General features: G+C 34.6%; 2 protein-coding genes across 2 annotated transcripts in view; both read right to left on the bottom strand.

Moving 5' to 3' along the window:
• Positions 1–11,271: 11,271 nt before the first annotated feature.
• Positions 11,272–13,254, bottom strand: LOC128550531 (uncharacterized). The gene is made up of 2 exons (XM_053529744.1): positions 11,968–13,254; positions 11,272–11,385 (listed from the first exon to the last, which is right to left on the bottom strand). The coding sequence occupies exons 1-2, from the start codon at positions 13,252–13,254 to the stop codon at positions 11,272–11,274; spliced, it is 1,401 nt and encodes a 466-aa protein (XP_053385719.1).
• Positions 13,255–16,663: 3,409 nt separating this feature from the next.
• LOC123537901 (dnaJ homolog subfamily C member 22-like) overlaps positions 16,664–23,439 on the bottom strand; it is a 22,982-nt gene continuing 16,206 nt past the window's right edge. Inside the window, exon 5 of the mRNA XM_053529743.1 lies at positions 16,664–22,735. Coding sequence (XP_053385718.1) covers positions 22,487–22,735 — 249 coding nt within the window. The 3' untranslated portion in view covers positions 16,664–22,486. The remainder of the gene's footprint in view (positions 22,736–23,439) is intronic.

Raw genomic sequence — 23,439 nt, 5'->3', positions numbered from 1 at the left:
TGGCTATTATGGCTGGGGGTGGCCCCAAAGGGTGCATGGGGGGCCTTAAAAGTGTCCCGATGGAAAGTACGGTATTCTGCATTTGTTCCAAAAAAAATTTTAAAAGTAATGGTTTAAATTTGAAAGGGTTAAAATGTAATATCATGTGAATTAACTTTAAGGCGTAAATAGTTTTTGGGTTACTTTTATTCGAAGCAAATTTTGGCGATTTTTGCGTGGGGGGGTGGGCACTTTTGTTGGCTTTTAACGGCTACTTGAAGGACGGCAAAAATTTTTGTTTAGTTGATATCATTTAAATGTCTTAGGGTTCAGGCGGTTACATTTTTTTTATTTAAACATTTAAAAACTTAAAGGGGGAGGGGGCGGTTTTGTAGTTTTGGCCCCCCGTCGATTTTTTTGTATAAAACGGACAGGGGGTATAAAAGGGTATCTATCTTTTGGTTTTTTTATATTATTAATTCTTTTTATATTGGGGGAAAGAGGAACGGTTAAGATTTACATGGGGGTTGTTTTTTAAAATCCTAGTCCCTACTTCCCGGTTTAGGGAAACATAAACCCCAGAACAAAAAGTCGGCCCCACGCTGGGCGTTTCCATCGTTTTTTTTAAATGAAAATTAGGAATAATGTGTGGGTTGGGGGACAATTCCACCCACCGGGTAGATCAGTTGACTTTTAAAAATGCTAGGAAAATTGGATTTAAAATACAAAAAATTATGAAAGGGAGGTTCAAAAGGAGGCCCGGGGGTTGGTAAATTTTTGGGCTATGAAATTTTTGGGGAATTTGGCCAATTTTCCCTACATTGGTGGGAAAACGAAAGGTGCTGGGCCCGGGGAGTTGGGCTTTTTGTAGTCATAGTTCTGCAATGTCCTACTGTTCAAAAAGAAAATAGAGTATCAAAAGGGGTGAATGTACCCCCCCCCATGCATGACCAGTACATTGCAAATTTGAGCACACAAGATTGCTAATTACGGGACTGTAGATATCACTGTTTTTAAGTAAAAAGTAACAAAAACAAAGTCCCCAATAGCAGAAAATTTATCTAAAGATGTAACATGCCCCTGCACAATAGGGTTGGTATGATCATTTTGTGAAGTTCATTAAAATTTTGTGTAAGGTTTGGTAGATTAGGCAACAAGATTTATATGGACTGATTACATGTTGTTAAACAAAAACAAAGCCCCTAAAATCTGCAATTTTTTTCGCGGGAAAAAACCAACAGCCCCCGACAATACTGTTTTATGATCACTTGTGTGAAATTCTTTTAAAATTGTTCAAGGGGGAGAGGAGAGAGGGGCGCACAAAATTTTGGGGTTTTGTTTTAGTACATAACAAAAAAAAAAAGTCCCTTTAAAATCTCAAATTTTTTTTTTTGAAAGAACTAACATGCCCCCTGCCACAAAAACGTTGTTCTGATCATTGTGTGAAGTTTCATTAAATTGTTCAAGGGGTCAGGAGGTGGTGCGCCAAGTTGTGTCTATGTTTTAGTATGTAAAAAAGAAAACAAAGTCCCTACTCGCAATTTTTTTTTCTAAAAAAAACCTAAATGCCCCTGCAAATACTGTTTATACTGATCCTTTTTGAAGTTTCATTAAAATTTTGTCAAGGGGTGAGGAGAGATGGTGCGACAAATTGTGGATGTTATAGTACGTAAAAAAAAAAAAACAAAGTCCCATAACTCTGCAAAATTTTTTTTTTTGAAAGAACCTAAATCCCCCTGCAAATATGTTGTTTTCTGATCACTTGGTGAAGTTTCTTAAATTCTTCATGGGGGTAAGGAGAGATGGAGCCACAAGTTGGTCCGGAGACGGACAGGACGCAGACGGACAGACAGACAGACGACAACTGAAACCCCGTTACCCCCCCTTTCAAATTTGTTGTGGGGGGGGACGATAAGCAAAAAACGGTTTTTTATGGATTTTAACGGTACCACAGCAAAGTGGAATTTGCAAATCTGCACTCCCCCGCCACCCTTTAAAGGGAAAAAAGGGGCAAATTTTTTTAAACCCCAAAAAATGACTTTTTGATGTATTTAAACCATTCGGAACGATCGGAAACTATAGTGTTTTTATTCATTTGGTATAAATTGGCCCAGCGAGTCCCCCGAATGGGGTAGGGGCCATTTTTATGAAATAAAGGGCCCCAGCCGTGGATTGATCATAAAAAAGGCCAAAAGAAGAAATTAGTGCCTAAAAAATGATTTCATGCCATTTTTTTTAAAAGCAACAAGTGTTTTTTTGCGCCATTAAGTAATTTGTGGTGGGGGGGGCCCCAAAAGGGTGGATGGGGGGCCTTTAAAGTGTCCCGATAGGATAAATACGGATCTGCATTTGATACCAAATTAGTTAAAAGTAATGGGTTTTAACATTTTAAAGGTTTAAAAGTAAATATCATGTGGGAAATTTCTTTAAAAGGGAGTAAAAAGTTTTTTTGGGGTTACTTTGTTCAGAATGAAATTTTGGCGATTTTTGCGTGGAGGGGTGGGCACTTTGTGGTTATTCACCGCTATCTTGAAGACGGAAAACTTTTTGTTCAGTTGATAACCCATAAGTGTTTGGATTGGACAGGTTACATTTTTTTTTATTTTAAATTTTTAAAAATTAAGGTGGCAGGGGGCGGTTCTGTTTGGCCCTGCGATTTTTTGTATAAACAGGGGGGTAGATATAAAGGCTATTTCTTTTTGTTTTTTGGTTTTTATCTTAAAATTCTTTTAATCTGGGGTTTTAGGAACGGTTAATGAAAGGTTTTTATTGGATGCTGATTTTTGGGTGGAGGGGTGGGACTTTTGTTGGCTTATTTACGGTACTTGCAAGTACAGCAACACTTTTTGTTCAGTTTAATTTCCCCATAAGGCTTAGGATTCAGGACAGGTTACATTTTTTTTTATTTAAAATCTTAAAAATTAAATTTGGAAAAAGAAAATTTTCAAACCCCTCAATTTGACTTTTGCATGTATTTTAAATCCATTAGGGTGGTAAATGAAAATATAGTGGGGTTTTTTTTCATTCCCGAGTACAAATTCGGCCTAGCGATCCCCAAAAAAGGCAGTAGGGGCCTATAAAAATGAAATAAGGACCCCCGCCAGAGGATCGTATCATAAAAAGGCCCAAAAAAAAAAGAAATTTGTGCCTAAATAAAGTATTCTGCATTTTGTTTAAAAGCAACAATGTGTTTTAAAACTGCAAGCCTTAAGTTTTGGGCGGGGTGGCCCCAAAGATGCATGGGTGGCCTTTAAAAAGGTCCCCATAGGATAAGTACGGTATTTTGCATTTGTATACCCCAAAAAAAGTTAAAGAATGGTTTTAACATTTTAAAGGCTTTAAAATGTAAAAATCATGTGAAATTTAAATTTAAGGCAGTAAATATTTTTTGGGGGTTTCTTTGTTTTAGAATGCAAATTTTTTGTTTTTGCGTGGGGGGGGGGCCTTTTGTTGGCTTATTACGGTATTTTTTGCAAGGTCGGAAAAACTTTTTTTTCGGTTCTTATAGTGTCTTAGGATAGGGGCAGGTTACATTTTTTTTTTTAAACATTTAAAATAGGTGGCAGGGGGCGGTTTCGTAGTTTGGCCCCCGTCGATTTTTGTATAAAAGGACGGGAGAAAATAAAGGTATCATCTTACGGTTATTTTTCTTATTAACTTTAATATATTGGGGAATGAGGACGGTTAATTTCTACATGGGGGGTTTTTAAATTCCCAGCTCCGTACTTCGGTTGAGGCTAAACAAAAAATAGAAAAAAAAGTCGGCCCGACGCTGGGTGTTATCCCTCCCCTTTTTTAAGGAAAATTAGGGAAAAAAAATGTGGGTTTGGGGGGGAACATTCCCCACCCCCGGGTAGCATTATGTCGCCATACATTAAAAGACGAAAATTTGGGTTTAAAAAACAAAATGGATGAAGGGAGTTTAAAGTGAGGCCCCGGTTTTGGTTAAATTTTGGTCTATAAATTTGGGTATTGGCAAATTTTATACATCTGGGATGGAAAGCGGGCAGGCTAGACCCGGGAGTTGTCTTTGTTGTCTATAGTATCGCATTTGTCCTATGTTTCAAAGAGAAAAAGAAAAATTTTTGGAAAAGGGAACCCCCCTAAAATGGATTTTAAATCCCCCCCCACCCAAGCCAATTTTAAAACGTAATTTTTGCCCCAAAAATTCGGGGGGGAAAAACATTGGGATAATTTTTCTGGACTTTTTTTAATCCCCTTGTAAATTTAAATTAAAAAAAAAAAGTATTTTCCAAAATTTATCTAAAGTTTTTTTTTGACAACTAGGGTTGGTTAAAAATGGGTCCCTTTGTAAAAAATTTTTTAAAATTTGGTGGTTTTTGAGGTTTGGTAATTTGATACGTTCTGGATTTAAAATTAAAACATTAGGGGGATGGGTAACAAGAAACAAACCCCCAAAACCCAAAAAAATTTTGCGCGAAAAAAAAAACTAAAAAATTCCCATTGCAAACTAATTTTGGCCACTTTTTTTTAAAATTCTTAAATTTTTTTTTCAAGGGTTTTTGGGGGAAGGGCCCCATTTTTTTGATGGTTAGGTATATAGAGGGAAGGGAAAAAAAAAAAAACAAAGTCATTACTTTTGGGCAAAATTTTTTTTTTGCTGAAAAGGGGTTTTTTTAAAAAAGCCCCTGGAAAATTTTTTTTACTTCACTTTTGAGGGTTTTTCAAAAAATTAAATTTTCAAAGATTTGAAAATGGTTTTCCACAAGTTGGGTCTATAAAAATTCCCCGGTTCCAAACAAAGGGAACCAAAAGCCCAATTCCCAAAAATTTTTTTTTTAAAAGAAAAAACTAAACATTTTTTTTTCTTTGGGAAAAAAAATTGGGGGGAACTTTCAACTTCCCTTGTGCTTATATTTTTGGGCCCAAGGCCATGGGAAATTTTCCACAAAATGGGAGGAAAAAAACCAAAAAAAAATCCCCAAATTGGGGTTTTTTTTTTCCTAAAAAAGAACCCCCCTTTTGCCCCATGCACCTCGGGGTTGTCTGATTACTTTTGGGGAAAATTCAAATTAAAAAAAATGTTTAAAAGGGGATAAATTTAAAAAAGTTTTTTTGGGGATTTTGGGGAGCGAAAAAGAATTTTGCGTCAAAGGAAAAACAGAAAAAAAAAAAAAGGCAAAACCCCCCGGGGCCCAGGGAACCACCCGAAGAACAAACACGACAAAAAAGTGTAACTAAATTTTTGTTTTTAGGGGGTCAAATAACAAAAAAAATTTTTAGGGGATTACATTTAACTAAGGGGGGGAAAATTTTGAAAATTGAAAATTTGCAAATTTTTAGGAAGTTAATTTTTAAAAATTTTCCAAAAAACTAAATTTTGGGCTTCCCCATGTTTGTTAAATTTTCCCTTAGGAAAGGGGCAATTATTGTTTTTTCATTTATATACAAAACGCATGTCAGTAGTATAGTGTATTACACTTACTGAATTGCTTAGCGGTCAATATTCAAAACTATTTCCCGAGTTCCGAAGGACAGAGGTCAATACCTATCATTATCGACCGGCAAGCTATCCAATAAGTGTTTTATTACATGGCATCAGACATAATTAACAATAACTTATACATTTTTTAAGTTTCAATTTGAGCCAAACAAAATATGGGGTTGAACTTTCAACTATGCCCTTGTACCAGTCTGTGATGCATTTGTGCCCGGAAGTGCACATGTGGTATTCCTAAACTATCTCTTCCATCAAAAACTGGAGAGAAAAAACACCATGTGATATCAATTGTTGTGTCGGTGTGACTCTAAACAAAACAAGAGCTGCCCTTAAGCAAGCATGCGCGACTTTTCTCGGTGCTTGACTCTGAATTAGAGCTTTGCCAGTAAACAATCTAACAATCTAAAAAAATCTAAGTTAAAAAGGGGCATAACTCTGTCAACATTCAAATTAGTTTTGGGGATCGATTTTCCTGGTGTAGACTTTGATAGATGTAAATTGATGTTGATTCATTTGTAAATGATTATTTTAAGTTTCAAGTCAATAGCTTTGATAGTAACAGACTTTATTTTATAAAAAAATTAACCAACGGCTAAGCCGGCGCCGACGCTGGGCGAGTGTAATAGCTCAACTTTTTTTCGAATAGTACAGCAAACAAACGAACAAACATAGCTGTAACATATAATGTGACTTGTTGTTATGAATGGATATGCAACAGCTCGGGAAAATAATTCCAATAATTAAATTTATTAGTTTGTATTACTTATAATTATACATTTTTTGCTAAAGGGGAAGGACAATTCTGTAACAGATGTGAAACTATGAATTGTTAATAACAAATGTTTCATTGCTATCTGTTATATTTATAAAATGGTATTAACCAAAGTGTGATAGTGACTGATAATCTAGTGTTCTGGTGCCCGATGTTATGCAATGATGAATGTATGTGCCAGTTAAGGAAAGGACAATCAATTGAATAATTCAAAATCTTTTACATCGTATTGTGACCTTGATTTTTTTGGTATTGCACGGTGAATGTTCAAACTAAATTATCCTTTCGTGCATATAAACTATACAAGACATTAAGTGACCTTGACCGTTGGGCTAAAGGACGGAAAATATCTTCAGATGGTGTTTATTTGTTTGTAGCTCTATATAAGTTTATTAATAGTCGCCAACGGTAACCCATATGACATATGTTATGGGCGACTCCACAAAAAGATCGTTAGTACTCTTAGTGAGAGGATAGTGCAAGATACAGAAGACGCTCCCATTCCAGATGCTTCCCTGGTTCTTTAGCGTGCCAGGTGTAAAGCAGCCATACGTGGCACTATTTCCCAATGTTAGTATTTTTTAAGTGGAGAAGCGGGGCTCGAATTCACGACCTCTGGTTTCTAGTCAAACAGTGTTACCACTGGACCACTGCATCCGCTCTTTCGTATGGTGAATGTTCGTACCAAGTTATAAGAAAACCCGGTCCAGCACAAGAGATTCTTACCAAGTTAATGTAATGTAAATTGTTCACCTCTAAGCATGTCTTTTACCACTGACCAAAGTGTTTGTCTTACATTTGACACACCGTAATGTTATGGTGAATATTTGTTCAGAGTAATTAATTTGTCAGTTGGAAGCTTGTTTTTTTTTCTCGAGAAACACTACTCTGCTGGAATGCAAAACTTCTCAAAAACTGACTGTGTGTCTTAAATTTGTCACTGTTTCTACATTGGAAATATTTCAAGCAAAATATAAATGTGGTTATATTGGAGTATTATTTATGCAAAATTTAACACAGAAAAGCTTTGGCATTCAAATATTACTTTACACATTAATAATTTAGTTCTCTTTATTTATTCTTAAAATGTTAATTCTTAAGATGCTGAGGTAAATGTTCACTTTTATTAAAATAAATGGAAGAAAGTCTGAAAAGTTTTATTGGATTTTAATATTATTTTATATATGGCATCAAAATAGCACTATACAAAAACACAAAATATGCATCTAGGAAATAAATATATCAAAACAAATTCAACATTCAAAATATTTGGTATAGATTTTGTTCATTAAAAAGTCTGCTAGATATGACAAGATTTAACCGAACATCTCTTTTTAAATTGAGCTGACAGCCTTAACTAAACGTTAAAGAATTGTATGTGATGATACCTAAATTGCATGTTCAATCCCTCAATATCTCACGGCAGAGCTGTCTTTTATGGCACTAAAGTTAGAGAGTGGAGATTTAACCAGAACAATAGTGTGTTAGTCACAAAATACACCCTTGTCAGTAAATGAATATTAAGTTATGTAATATTCCCCTTCTTGAACTGACATAGTTAATTGCAATTCTGACCTATTCAAGGGTTGCAACTTTGGAGATACTTATCCGAACTGTCCTATTACCGAACACAATCAAAATTTTATAGATATACATCTTTGGTATAAAACAGGAGCTGTCACTAATGGTGACAAATGCCCCCGCAGCACCTTGACCTTTGACCTGGTCACTCCAAAGATAGTAGGGATGGTGTACTCAATATGTTCTATCAGCATGTGAAGTTTGAAGGTCCTGGGTAAAGTGGTTCGCGAGTAAAGTGCCTTCATGCAAAAAGATAACGTTGGCCCCTGTGACCTTGTCCTTTGACCTGGTGACCCCAAAGTCAGTAGAGGTGGTGTACTTATTAAGTGCTATCAGCATGTGAAGTTTGAAGGTCCTGGATGAAGTGGTTCGCTAGTAAAGTGCCTTCATGAAAAATGTTAACGTTGGCGTCTGTGACCTTGACCTTTGACCTGGTGACCCCAAAGTCAGTAGGGGTGGTGTACTCATAGTAATCTATTTCAAGTGTCCTCTCTTTCCCCTCATATTATAGTATTAGATATAAGAAAACTGTGAGCTTTCTTAAAAATGTTAGAGGGAAAGGAGAAAGACACAATAACAATGTGTTATCAACACATGCACTGACATATTTCTATTTCTTTCTCTCTTTTTTTTTTAAAGAAAAAAAAATATATATCCAAAACTTCAACATAGGCTGGATAGCTACTTTACACCTAGGCTACGCTCATGAACATCTGACTTCATCATGCACGTCCAGTAAACAACTGACCAAGTGGCTTATCATAATCGGGGCACACAGAGGGCACTTGAAATAGTAATCTATTTCAAGTGTCCTCTCTTTCCCCTCATATTATAGTATTGGATATAAGAAAACTGTGAATTCCCTTTACAATGACAGTGCAACATTCATCCTATATTACAACTCTCCCTTGACCCTCCTATACATCATAATTTTGTTGTACAACAGTACTTTTGACATCACCTATTTCATCATGGTCTTGACCTACAACAGTACTGTTAGCATCACTTATTTCATCATAATCTTGAGGTACAACAGGACTTTAATTTGACATCACCTATTTTATCATACTCTTGACACACAGCAATACTTTTGGCATCACCTACATGTACTTCACAATAATCTTGACATAGAACAGTACTTTTGGTATCACCTGTTTTATCATAGTCTTAACGTACAATAGTACTTTTGGCTTCATCTATTTCATCATAATTTTTATATACAGCAGTACTTTTCAAAATAAAAATCGGACTTTTGGAAGATTGCAAATATTCTCCTATCAACATTGAGACCTAGTATGTAAAAACTAACAATTTGAAAGTATTATTGTTTGAGAAATTCAAGGTTGTATGTTACTATAAGAACTGGTTTCTTTCAGTTTTGATAACTGACGCGCACTTCTATTTTTAGATATGCCGAGCAGTATACGCAAGTCTGTGATTCTACATACAGAATTTTACAATTTTATTCTATTGCAGGTTTTATATTTATTTTTACAAAATCCTTATCAGTTAACATAGGGAAAAGTGTTTCAAGTTTATTAACAGTAATTATATGACATTTACATTTGTGTTTAAACATTTTATATGATATACATGTATCCAAACATATAATCAATTTTGTGTCCAACTGAGATTATTGATTTAACATTATGTCAGTGTTGTAATATTTATCAAGATTGTACAATGTTAGAAGACTGACATTCCGCCAGGGTCGTAAGTATGTCAATAACATCCTGTTGGCACCTATGCCACTATCACTTGAGCAAGCATAATTGTAAAGTAAATTATAGTAAGGTACAAATAAAAGAAGTTAAAGTCTGTGTATATTAGATGGGTGAAATGTTTCCCTATAATAGAATTTCTTCAAACTTTGGATATTGAAGGACAATCATCTATGAAACAAAGATATGCAGTAAAAGTCTAAGGTCACCGGTACTGGAAAAGAGTTATCTGCCCTTGAAAACTGCATTTCCCAAAAATGTTACCTGAATACAATTTGCTTCAAACATGTCAAACACACTTCATGTGAATATGGTCTGTAATAAAAACTTTGCTATTTAGAGGTGACACAGTATGTAGGGACGTCCATGTCCTATGAAAGGAATTCTAGTTTAAATTGGCAAGACATGAAATAATGCTTCATTTCATTTTTGTTTTCACCTTGCTTTGTCACTGGTCAGTTCGTGTATGAAATATTAAATGTTTTGGTGGTCAGAATATCCTTTGTTCCTATTTTACTGAAAGTTCATGAAACCTTGCCATATTGTTTACTGTTATGTATTGTTGGTCAAGTTTGAACTTAAATATGTAGGTTCAAGAACTAGATCATTTGATCAAATCATAGGAATTCATAGTAAATAAATTAAGAGTTCACATTTTCAACCTGATTAAGCTGAATCTTGGTCATAATGTTTTCAGTAAAAACTAGGTCAAGTTTGAAACTTGGTCAGCTTCTGTCAAGAAATATGTCACAGATAAAATCCTAGGCAGTTCTTGTTAATATTTTACAGGCCACATTTTCAACTCGATCTACATAAAACTTGGTAAGAATGTTTGTCTTCATGAAATCTAGGTTTGTATTGAAGCTAGGTCATCTTGTATCTAAAACTAAGTCACTAACCTAAATCGAAGTACCTTAATAACATTAAAGGCCTTTTTTTTCAACTTCATTTTTGTGAATTTTTATCAGCCTGTTTGTATTTATAAATTACTGTCAAGATCGAAACTGGGACATGTTGTATTGTGTCAAATTTTAAACTGGAGAATATTATTGACTTGGGTGAGTGATACAATGTCTTCGTGGCACTCCGCGATTTCATAATTCCTTATTTAATACAACTTGAGTAGTGCAAGGTACTGTATTTTTCTTTGTTTTAAAAGTGAAAGATTCGTAGTATGTTCAAGAACCACTTTGGTCGAAGGTGATAAAAATGAGTTTGGAAGCCAGTCTCAAAATGCAGCTTTGCCATTGGCAAATTTTGAATTTATGCTCAGAAACAACCAATCAGATGCTGGAGTTTTAAGACTGTTCTCTAAAATTTTAGAATCTTTGACTGAGGAGAGTGTGGCATATGCTTATGATATACAACAATTCCAGAATGCAGTGTTTCAATGCTGGCATTATTTAATGATCATAAACTGTCCCTGTGTCAGTTTTCTTGTGTATTTTATTGTTTCTTCTGTATTAATGTTTTTATAATGTACTGTGTTTTTGTTATACTCAATGTAACTCAATGTTCTATTGTGATATGATTATTACAAATAAAAGTGCAACATTAAATGTTTTCTTGGTTTTATCTTACATTCTGAATCAGTTCTCAGTAAATGCTAGTACATGACCCTCCTTTCATTTAAAGGAGCAAACCAGGAGGGCCCTCTGATTAAATTTAGATTAAATTGTATTTTCGAGGATTTTTTTTTCTCAATTGTCAATAGAAATAGAACTAGGTGGAATATTGAAAAAAGTGCATCAGCATGTTTATCCCCCAATCACCTTTGATGATGGGGATGTTGCTCTTGTTACAGAGTCCTCAAACCTCACAGGATCGTTATTCAGCACAGGAAGCAGTGCACCAGTGGTTTTAATTTGATTCTAACACAAACCAGTTTCGAATCTTCACTTAGTCAAAATTGAGCATAAAAGGGCCTAACTTTGTGTCCCATGTATTTCAAAAAGAATCCGACCCAGTATTATGAAACAGCTAACCTAGAGTTACGGCCCTTGACTTAGTTTGAAATAGGTATAAAAAGGGCCTGGTTTGTGTCACATATCTCAAAAAATATTTGCCCCAGTATGATACAATTTGACCTCTTATTTAATTATTAATAGGATATCAATACTTACATACAAAATAATGTACAGTGACAGCAGTGGGGGTACCTGTCCTCTGGACAACATCTTGTTTTAGCTTGCATTCATTTCAGGCCACAGTGACCTTAGTAAGAATGATAACTGCTTTGTATAATAAACCATGATCGGATAATGAAATCTACACTGTAACAGTTGCTCAATGTTTCATTTCTGCGTTAAATTCCATTGTCCGCTAGTAAACCTTTTTCATATACTTATGCAATCGTTTCTTAAAGCAGAAACAGAAAACACATGTAAATGTCACCTTTGTTATTTTTTGTGTTTTTCAGTCATCTTATTCAAAACAAAATTTAAAAACTCTACCTGCATTTCATTTGCTTTTTCAAACATTTCCTGCAGAAGTTGCTGAGTATTAATTGAAAGATTAGATGCAGATTGAGAAACCTCTGAATGTTCACGTTTCGAGAAGAGCATGACATGTTTCACAGCAACACTAAGGGGTCCGAATTCGTCTTGACCTAGAACAAAAGGTAGTCCTTGTACATAGAGCAATTTGTGAAGTTCTTCAACCAGTTGAACTTTAATGACGTCACTAAATCTCCTGGCGAACATATTTCGTTCTGGTATCATATAGTTAGACAAGCGTTTTCTGTGTATACAACGTTGCAATGACCTCAGTGCTAAATGAAGTATACCTATCAAATGTTCATGCTGAAATCTGTATGACGGACTTCTTTCAACAAACCAGAACAATACGTTTTTCATGATGTAAGATGATATCTCAGCACATATAGGTTTTAGAATTTTCTTTGCCACCATTCTAAGGAGAATGTAGAGTTTAATTTGTATTTCATTTAATGAATGTATCAATTTCAACTCGGCTTCCGTGTAAGTGATTCTCCATTCTAGGTGAGCGCTCTCTCTTCCCTTATTGCCTACAGGAACAACATGTCCTGTCATCTGAGATATTTCTTCAATTAGGTCCTTTCCCGGCCAGCTGTTAAACCTCTTACGTTCCTTCCACTTCTGTAGATGATCAGTACAGGTGAATTCAACGGCTAATGCAAAATCCCATGAAAACGATATTATAGGACAAATAAAGCTATTTGCATTGTCATTAGATACAGAGCATGCAGCTGTGAAAGCAGGCCCTGAGACGATGAAACTATTTTCATAATCATCATCATTATCATCATCATCACTATCATTAAAGTTAGAAGTATCAAGTAAATGACCAACAAAGTTTTGACCTTCGACATTTTGGATTATTAAATCAGGCATTATATTAGTAATCTTGTCCATGTCTGAACCTTTACATTTCAGCTTGGTATAACCAGGAGCAGTATTATCTCTCACCGTTAGAAGTATCATCTTTTCAGGACCATTGTCATAGGGATGTAAATTATCACAACAGATGCATTGTTTTTTCACCAACATAAAATCAGTATCACTGTCTGGATCTTCAGCAAAGGAAACTCCCTCAGCTTTGCTACCTGCTAGTATAGAGATCAATTCTTCTATATCCTCTGATTTATTCATTATTGTCTCACACAATCTGTATAGTTTCGCTCTTATTTTAATGTCGTCATATCCATATTTCATGGTATCAAGAGCTTTTGAAATAACACACGAAAATTCCTTTTTATTCATCACGATTATTTCTCACTCTTTCTGATTAATTGTGGATATTATGAATTCCGTGGTTTGCAAATTCTATAATATGATATGTCCTATGGTATTATGCTGGTAACTGTTCAATACTGTATTGATCATAAACCTCTATTGATTACCGGTGTATTGGTATATTATGCAGTGTTTATTGACAATATAATATTGAATATTATCAAAATGGCTGTCCTTAACCTCAAGGCTATATACCAATATAACAAATTGTTCTTTGTTTCATATAAAATTCAGCTACTTCAGAACAATTAACAATTTTGTTACAGTTTCTAGATTTTCACTCCGTCGTAGACCTATTTTCCACAAGATATCCATACATTTGCTTCAAGAAAACGAAAAGAAAAAGGGGTGTTGAATAGTATGCAGTGAAATGCAAGTCAACTGAAGTCAGGTACCCTCATATTGCCGCATTTCAGAAAGCGGTCCGCAGAATAAACACCCTACTTTCGTTTTCAAGTAAACAACTCGAAAACATGCGAATATTAGCATGAAAAGTGTCCTATTTTATGTAAAATTCATTCCACGAGTGAAATAATGCCCATTTGGCCCCTGATTTACGCGCAAATGCGCGAAAAATGAAAAAATTAGGATCTATTTATTAGGGACTTCTTTCATTTTTGACCGAGTTACTGCATTATAACCTCAAGGCCGAATGTTGAAAATTAGGTTTCTGTGTATCAGAACATAGAAAAGATCTTCCTGACTGTGTAAAACTATTTCTTACTCTTCCACGGATGGTTTTACTGCATGGTTTAGCTATTGTAAATAGTAAATACACTTCTAGTTTGTTATATTACACATTTAAACCACAGGTGCACGGTGCGTAGGTGCGTAGCCATGACTGAAACTACAACCCCCACCCCACCACCACGAAATAAAATCATAATGCGCAGAAAATATCTTTTAAAATCTAATAAACATCATCCAAACTATTGACAGAAGTCAATAAAATGGGCCAGCAAAGTTTTGTTAAACTTACTTACAGAATTTTGAAAATTCACACATGTATAGGTCCTGTCATGAGGGACAGCCCTTCCACTTGATATGGATTGTAATGGTAAATATTAACGATTTACTAAAGAACCTATAACGTCAGTTGTATTGACTTTGTTGGTTTACAAAGATAGTGTTTGTCATTGAGTCTAGTCATGTCTTACAAAAGGTATCGTGTTTATATAAATAGCAATTATTATTCTGTGACTGGGTATATAATTATGAGCATAATACAATCTATTACTAGTATGCGTTTTTACATGAATACATGAATATTATATACAAAACGCATGTCAGTAGTATAGTGTATTACACTTACTGAATTGCTTAGCGGTCAATATTCAAAACTATTTCCCGAGTTCCGAGGGACAGATGTCAATACCTATCATTATCGACCGGCAAGCTATCCAATAAGTGTTTTATTACATGGCATCAGACATAATTAACAATAACTTGTATATTTTTTAAGTTTCAATTTGAGCCAAACAAAATATGGGGTTGAACTTTCAACTATGCCCTTGTACCAGTCTGTGATGCATTAGTGCCCGGAAGTGCACATGTGGTATTCCTAAACTATCTCTTCCACTAAAAACTGGAGAAAAAAAAACCACCATGTGATATCAGTTGTTGTGTCGGTGTGACTCAAAACAAAACAAGAGCTGCCCTTAAGCAAGCATGCGCGACTTTTCTCGGTGCTTGACTCTGAATTAGAGCTTTGCCAGTAAACACTAGGCCCTATATAAAACTTTAACCAAAAAAAATCTAAGTTAAAAAGGGGCATAACTCTGTCAACATTCAAATTAGTTTTGAGGATCGATTTTCCTGGTGTAGACTTTGATAGTAAATGATTATTTTAAGTTTCAAGTCAATAGCTTTGACAGCAGCAGACTTTATTTTATAAAAAAATAACCAACGGCTAAGCCCGCGCCAACTTTTTTTCGAATAGTAGAGTAAACAAACGAACAAACATAGCTGTAACATATAATGTGACTTGTTGTTATGAATGGATATGCAACAGCTCGGGAAAATAATTCCAATAATTAAACTTATTAGTTTGTATTACATATAATTATACATTTTGCTAAAGGGGAAGAACAATTCTGTAACAGATGTGAAACTTTACGTATTGTTAGTAACAAATGTTTCATCGCTATATGTTATGCTGAATATTTGTAATAATTATAAAATGGTATAAACCCAAGTGTGATATTGACTGATAATCTAGTGGTCTGGTGTCACGTGCATGTGATCCGATGCAATGTAATGCAATGATGAATGCATGTGCCAGTTAAGGCAAGGACAATTAATTAAATAATTAAAAATCTTTGACGTCTTATTGTACCCTATAATTTTTTTTAGTATTGCATGGTGAATGTTTATGTCAAGTTCAAACTATAATATCTTTTCACACATGTAAACTATACAAGGCAAGAAGCGGCATTGACCTTTGGGTTAAAGGATGGAAAATATCTTCATATGGTGTATATTTGTTTGTATAGAAGTTTGCTTATAGTCGCCAACGGTAACCCATATGACATGGGCGACTCCTCAAAAAGACCGTTAGTAATCTTAGTGAGAGGATAGTGCAAGATACAGAAGACGCTCCCATTCCAGAAACTTCCCTCAGGCTGGTTCTTTAGCGTGCCAGGTGTAAAGCAAGCCGTACATGGCACTATTTTCCCAATGCTAGTATTTTTTAAGTGGAGGAGCGGGGCTCGAACTCACGACCCCTGGTTTCGTAGTGTTATACCCCAGTCACACATACCTTAAAATAGTAATCCGTATCAATCCGTACGGCTCAGGTACGGGTAGATACGGATTACTACGTTTCTATCCGTGGCTAGACGTGGCTATCCGCGTCGTATGTGTGACTGGGGTATTACCGCTTGACCAATGCATCCGCTCCTTCGTATGGTGAATGTTCGTACCAAGTTATATGAATAACCGGTCCAGCACAAGAGATTCTTACCAAGTTAATGTAAATTGTTCACCTCTTAGCATGTCTTATTAACTGACCAGTGTCTGTCTTACATGTGACGCATCGTAATGCTATGGTGAATATTTATGTAGAGTAATTAATTTGTCAGTTGGAAGCATTTTGTTTTCAAGAAACATTACTCTGCTGGCATGCAAAACTTCTCAAAAACTGACTGCGTGTCTTAAATTTGTTGATGTTTCTACATCGGAAACATTTCCAGCAAAATATAAAATTTTAATGTGGTTATATTGGAGCATTATTTGTGCTTAATCATGTTAATGTAACACAGAAAAGCTTTGGCATTCAAATATTACTTTACACCTTAATAATTTAGTTCTCTTTATTTATTCATCAAACGTTGAGGTAGATGTTCACTCTTTTTAAAATAAATTGAAGAAAGTCTGATAAGGTTCATTTGATTTTAATATTATTCTATGTATGGCATCAAAACAGCACTATACAAAAACACAAAATATGCATCTATGAAATAAATACATCAAAACAAATTCATCATCTAAAATATTTGGTAAACATTTTGTTCTTTAAAAAGTCTGCTAGATATGACAAGTTTAAACTGAACATCTCTTGAGCTGACAGTCTTAACTAATCGTTAAAGAATTGTGTGTGATGTACCTAAATTGCATGTTCAAGCCTTCAATATAACGACAGAGCTGTATTGTATGGCACTAGAGCTAGAAAGTGGAGATTTAACCAGAATTCTTAAACAGTAGTGTCATAATCACAAATATACCCTTGTCAGCAAATGAATATTGACTTATGTAATACTCCACTTCTTGAACTGATACAGTTAACTGATTGCAATTCTGGCTAATTCAAGGGTTGCAACTTTGGAGATACTTATCCGAACTGCCCTGTTACCAAACACAGAGTTACATCTTTGGTATAAAAATGCATAGTTGAGATCCATGAAAAGAGTATTTGTGTGGACACTGTTAATTTTTGCAATTACATGTATAATAAATTCATGGACAGTAAATATCTTGGAGATGCTGGTCTAAACTGGATGGTTATTTAATGTGACCCAAACGTTTATAAAATGGTCTAAATAAAACAACCTACATTATTTTGAGCAGACATTGCCAACTTTATCAAACTTGACTAATTCAATGGCCCTAACTCTGGAGATACTGATCTGATCTGGCTGATTATCGAACTTGGTCTGGAGTTTATAAACTGTGTTTAGTTCCAATATAAAATACCCTGACTATTAAGCGATCATGTGTCAAATTTTGCAATTTTTAGTAATTCAAGGGCTATCACTCCTAAGAAAGTGGTATTTTCCGGCCAGATAGTTATCAAAACTGGCCGAGATAAGATGCTGATTTTAACATTCTGACCAAGTTTGGTGAACATTTGTAAAGACCTGCGTAAGTTAGAGCCTGGACAGTTTTCGTGGACTACACCCACATCTGGCGATCAAATAATATGTCCTGTTACATGGGCGTATGAAAGAATTTTATTTACCTTGTGGATTTGTTCAGATTGTACTGCACCAGCTAAAACTTTGCATAAATCTGAACAGCTTTTAACAAGACAAGATCCAAAACCATAATCAAAACACTATATATATATAATAAATAATTTAAAAGCAGTGAATGCAAAATGTATGTTCAGACACCATTCAAAACATTTGCAAAATGTCCAGCCTTTAAAATACAGTCACTATAACATTAAACAAGAGCTGTCTGATGACAGCGCGCTCGACTATTCGAAGAATTGATTGAAGAATGGGGTCAAAATATTTCCACGGATATTCAGACAAAAGGAATAAATAGATTAGACAAACAATGTTCCTGTATTACTTTGATTTCGATAAGTCTTGCACTAAATGGCAATATATCAGCCAATTTCAAAGCCCAAAAAGGGCCATAATTCAATCAAAATAGTTATGTACTCTTGCCTACAGATGGAAATCATAATGATAAACAAGTGTTCAAAGTTTAAAAGCCATATGTCAAATAGTTTTGACAAAACATGGACTTGTATGAAAACAGAACCAATTTCAAAATCCAAAAAGGACCATAATTCAGCCAAAATAAATGACAGTGTTATGTTCTCTTTCCTACAGATAGAGACTATTATACTAAACAAGTGATAAAAGTTTCAAAGCCATATGTCAAACACTTTACAAAAAATATGAACTGGTACGAAAAACTTAACAAAGATTTCTAAGTCAAAATGGGCCATAATTCAGCCAAAATCCTTGATGGAGTTATGTACTCTTGCCTATAACTGGACATGGTGATGGTAAACAGGTGTTGAAAGTTTCAAAGCTTTATCTCAAAAGACTTTGTCAAAATATGAACTGGTGCGAAATATTAACCCAGATTTCTAAGTCAAAAAGGGCCATAATTCAGCCAAAATCCTTGATGGAGTTATGTACTCTTGCCTATAACTGGACATGGTGATGGTAAACAGGTGTTGAAAGTTTCAAAGCTTTATCTCAAAAGACTGTCAAAATATGAACTGGTATGAAAAACTTAACCATGATTTCTAAGTCAAAAGGGGCCATAATTCGGCCAAGTTTCAAAGCTTTATCTCAAAAGACTTTGTCAAAATATGAACTGGTACGAAAAACTTAACCATGATTTCTGAGACGAAAGGGGCCATAATTCAGCCAAAATCATTGATGGAGTTATGTACTCTTGCCTATAACTGGACATGGTGATGGTAAACAGGTGTTGAAAGTTTCAAAGCTTTATCTCAAAAGACTTTGTAAAAAAAGATGAACTGGTGCGAAATATTAACCCAGATTTCTAAGTCAAAAAGGGCCATAATTCAGCCAAAATCCTTGACTGAGTTATGTGCTCTTGCCTATAACTGGCCATGATGATGGTAAACAAGTGCTGAAAGTTTCAAAGCTTTATCTCAAAAGACTTTGTCAAAATGTGGACTGGTACGAAAAAACTTAACCCAAGGTGTGACGCCGATGCCGACACCGACGCCGTGGTGAGTAGGATAGCTCTACTTATTCTTCGAATAGTCGAGCTAAAAATAGTTTAAATATCACTATATCAAAATAAGGTTACAACAAACAACTTTTTCTAAAAAGATTCTGAGAAACTTATATAAATTAATGAATGAGATCCTTATAAACAATTAGATATCTCTCTGTCTCTAAAAGCCTTAAACATAATGCAAAACAATGGATTAATGAATTAAAAACTGAAGCATCACTATTTCAATAAAGCTCCCTTTGGCATAATGACCATTTTGAAATGAATTATTTAAACATAAAACATTTTTGACATTTGATGTCTTGGAAACGAACACAAAATTTTGATTTTCAAATATATCTTACATTCATTACAGTCTGATATAAAATAAGTCTGATAATGACTTAAGACTTTGTATGGTAAAATATATTTTTCATTTCATCCATTTAACAATTGATTAAAAATGTTCGTTAAGTTTTTATTCCCTATTTTTGTTGTAAAATGTGTGACTGACATCTGATTAAACTTGAACATGTTTGTCATGAAAAGCGTACTGTATAAATCTGGTATAATAAAATAATTATAAAATGTAAGTTAGAGCTATATGTAACTTATCCTGTTAGACCGTCTAATGATGCCAAAGACGTAACATTATTTGAGTAACCTGCTTACATGCAAAACCACTGTCATGCGGATACCACGACAGGTTGACAACCAAAGCTCTACTGTCTGAAAAAGTTTTAATAGTTGAGCTCAAAAACTAACCACTGCTAATACTGATATTATCAAGTCTACTATGTACAGATATGTATTAACAATGGCAAACCTGAATGCAAAAGAAATTATATAAACATTAAATTTATCAATTCTTGAAAAAAAAAACCTAACCATTTTTCAACAATCTTGTAGGACGTTTGCATTAACACCATTCATACTAAACATTACGCTGTGGCTCAAGTGTATTTACATTCAATGTACATGTAAGTCTCTCAGTAACATCAGCAACAACAGTAAAATGTTTTCACACAAATAAGCCTACAAAAATAATAAACAATTACTTTAAAATCAGATATGTTTGTGAGACCAAATATTGGTTAGCTTTTTTGAGATTCAAAGTTGTAAGAGTGATAGAATCTTCGTGATATATGATAATCTGGTGAAATCTGTGGTCTGTTTATAGCAATGCAAACAATTTCTTGAGAATTTACTTTCACAAAATACAGTTAGGGAGTACTGTGAAATCAAATGATTTCATGGCCATGAAATTCGTGGCTTTGACTGAGATGGCAATTCATGGGGATAAGAATGAGCAGATTGCAACTATTGAATAATAAATATTGTTTTTTGTGTTTTTTTTTGTTTATTCATGGACTGAGGCAATAATAAAATCCATGAGAATAAGTCCCCAACAACTATTCATAGTTTCACAGTACAGAAAACCTTTTTTAAAAAAAAATTTAACCTCGCACCGACACATGATAGATCATATGGCGACTTTCCAGCTTTAATGGTGGAGGAAGACCCCTGGTGCCCCTCCATGCATTATTTCATCACGAGCGGGCACCTGGGTAGAACCACCGACCTTCCGTAAGCCAGTTGGATGACTTTCTCACATGAAGAATTCAACGCCCTGAGTGAGGCTCGAACCCACATTGATGAGGGGCAAGTGATTTGTAGTCAGCAACCTTAACCACTCGCCCACAGAGGTCCCATAGAAAACCTAAATCCCTCACAAAGATATCTGATTTTATAGCTTGGCAGGAATCAATGAGGTCTTAGAAAAACTAGTTTAACTTTAAAATAATTTCATATGTGAGGTTTTCCAAATTTATTTTAATATAAAAAAATATTATCATTGCTTAATTCACATGTTCTGTGATAATGATTTTTTCAACAACTGACTGATAAAAAGGCTGTAACAGATACATAAAAAATGAATTACAGGATGTTTGATAATACATTGTAATCTATAATGGTGTAAACAACACTGGTAGCAAATACACACATAATAAATGATTTAAGAAAAACCCTTAAGTCATACACACATATATGTACATAAATTATGCAGTAACAACAGATCTTTGTATAAACTTTATCTTTGGATTTCAAAATTAAAACAATTTGGTAAAACAAATGCAAAAGTTCCTACAATTTGCATCAAGTTTTACTTTAAAAATATTAATTTCATATAAAATCAACTTTTTTTTGCACGATTCAGTAAAGCCATATTTAAAGCAGGGTGTAAATGTTTCACAAAATAAAATTTTGATTTTTTATCTCAGCTTAGATTCTTTCTTTATCACAGTGTAAAAAAAGTGTATTTTAAAGTGATTCAAATGATAATTATGCTGATCCCCACCATGCCCTATTCACCCTAAGAAAGTCAAAGCCCTACCCACTGAATGAATCTCTTCTAAATGGCTTTCAGTAAGAAATTTACATAATCGTCCATCAAATTTGAAAATTTAAATATTTGATTTTTTTTCTTTTGAAACAAAAACAAAGAATTAGCTACATTTTCAATAACAAACATACAGTGACTGACAAGTGTCCTTATCAAAGTGAAGTAAAATTCGTTATTAGATTAGTATGCTGAACTAGCCTTCGAATCAAGTCTGACAATCTTACTTTATTTTTGTTTGGGGTTTATAAGTTGACCTAACCAGTGTTGATGTATTCTGTACCAGTACTAACCTGTTATCTGCAAGTAACTGCCAACTTCTCCACATATTTCAGAGGCGGAGGACGAAGAGGCTTTTGACACAATTCCTTTTATCATATCAAACTGTCACAGAGCACATACAACTTGGATATGGATCAAACCTATAACCACGTGACCTGTAGATCTGCTCTCTCTCTCTAGTACTGAGATAGGTGGAATGGGCTCCTGATAATTTCAAGTTATCTTTTTCATTAAGTACTTGACATTGATTATGAGAGGCATATGAGAGGCAATCAATGCCAATCAACATTAACTTGGGGGAAATTATTAAATGTAAGCAATGTGTTGTTTTGATAGAAACTTCGCAGTCTGACCTTGACCTTGAATCAGTATTTTTCCTTGCACTTGTATAAACACTTCAACATTCAAACCCACATGTTTTGTTATTGTAGCAAATTCCTATCCAATTCCTGACAAACAAACAATTTGTGGCTGGTTTTGGAGTGAAAATTTTGTATATACTAGGACTGTCAAAACCCGACTTATAACAACAAGACCTGATATGAAATCACTTAAAGATATCAAAACTTCCTACTTTGAAATCAGACATTAAAATTCAGTTTTTCTACGGTCTTTAGGTGGCGCTTTAGTCGTATCTGATTTCATATTTTTCTCTGCACGTCTTTTACGCATTTCGTTCAAAGTGTCACATGCTCTCTGGATTTCTATAAATTTTTCTTGAGCGGCGAGTTTTTCCGCAGCAGTTTTAAATTTATCAGGATGGAACTGCCGGCTGAGCTTTCGACAGCGAGGCTGTATTTCATCTGGATGAGCCGTCACCCCTTCAAACCCTAATACCTGTGAAATATAAATAGATACATCATGAATAGAAACAAACTTTTCATTACTGTGTAATCATTATTCATGACGTGGTTAACTAAATTCACCAAATTAACCGACAACAAGCAAAGGAGCGCTGCTGTGAGAAAACCAACATTTGGGCTTTGTGTCCAGCAAGGAAGCAGGTCAGTTGATATCCATACTGATTGTTTATCAATATCAGCAATTGTATGCAACAGATAAGTGCAAAGTATGGATCCAGATCAAATTACCAGGAGGTCGGTTTTCACGCAATGGCACTCAAATGAAACTTCAATAACCTTTCCTCTAAACTTTGAAACAGAAATATCTGTTCCGGATGAAAATATGAAACATAATAACAGTGATATATAATAGGGTTATTATAACAGTAGCTTGATCTGGGATGCAGTATTTGGCTCGAGTGGATTTGCCAGATTGGATCTCACGAGGCGCGCGCAAGCGCCGAATGTGATCCAACCTTGCAAAATCCACGAAAGCCGAATACAAAGTCCCAGATCTAGCTACTGTTATAATGACCCTTTTATTATATACCTTTACCATTTTGATTCTTGTTTTGTTCTTGAACGAAATCTTCAATGTTTATCGATATTAAATGGAACTTAGTGAAGTTTTTATGTGCACTATTTATAGAAATGTGTCGGGTCATGTGTATTAATGAAAATAGTCCGGCAGCATACAAT

This window comes from Mercenaria mercenaria, chromosome 18 (assembly GCF_021730395.1).
Source record: "Mercenaria mercenaria strain notata chromosome 18, MADL_Memer_1, whole genome shotgun sequence".
NCBI classification, from domain to species: Eukaryota; Metazoa; Mollusca; class Bivalvia; order Venerida; family Veneridae; genus Mercenaria; species Mercenaria mercenaria.
This window is presented reverse-complemented; position numbering and strand designations above follow the sequence as displayed.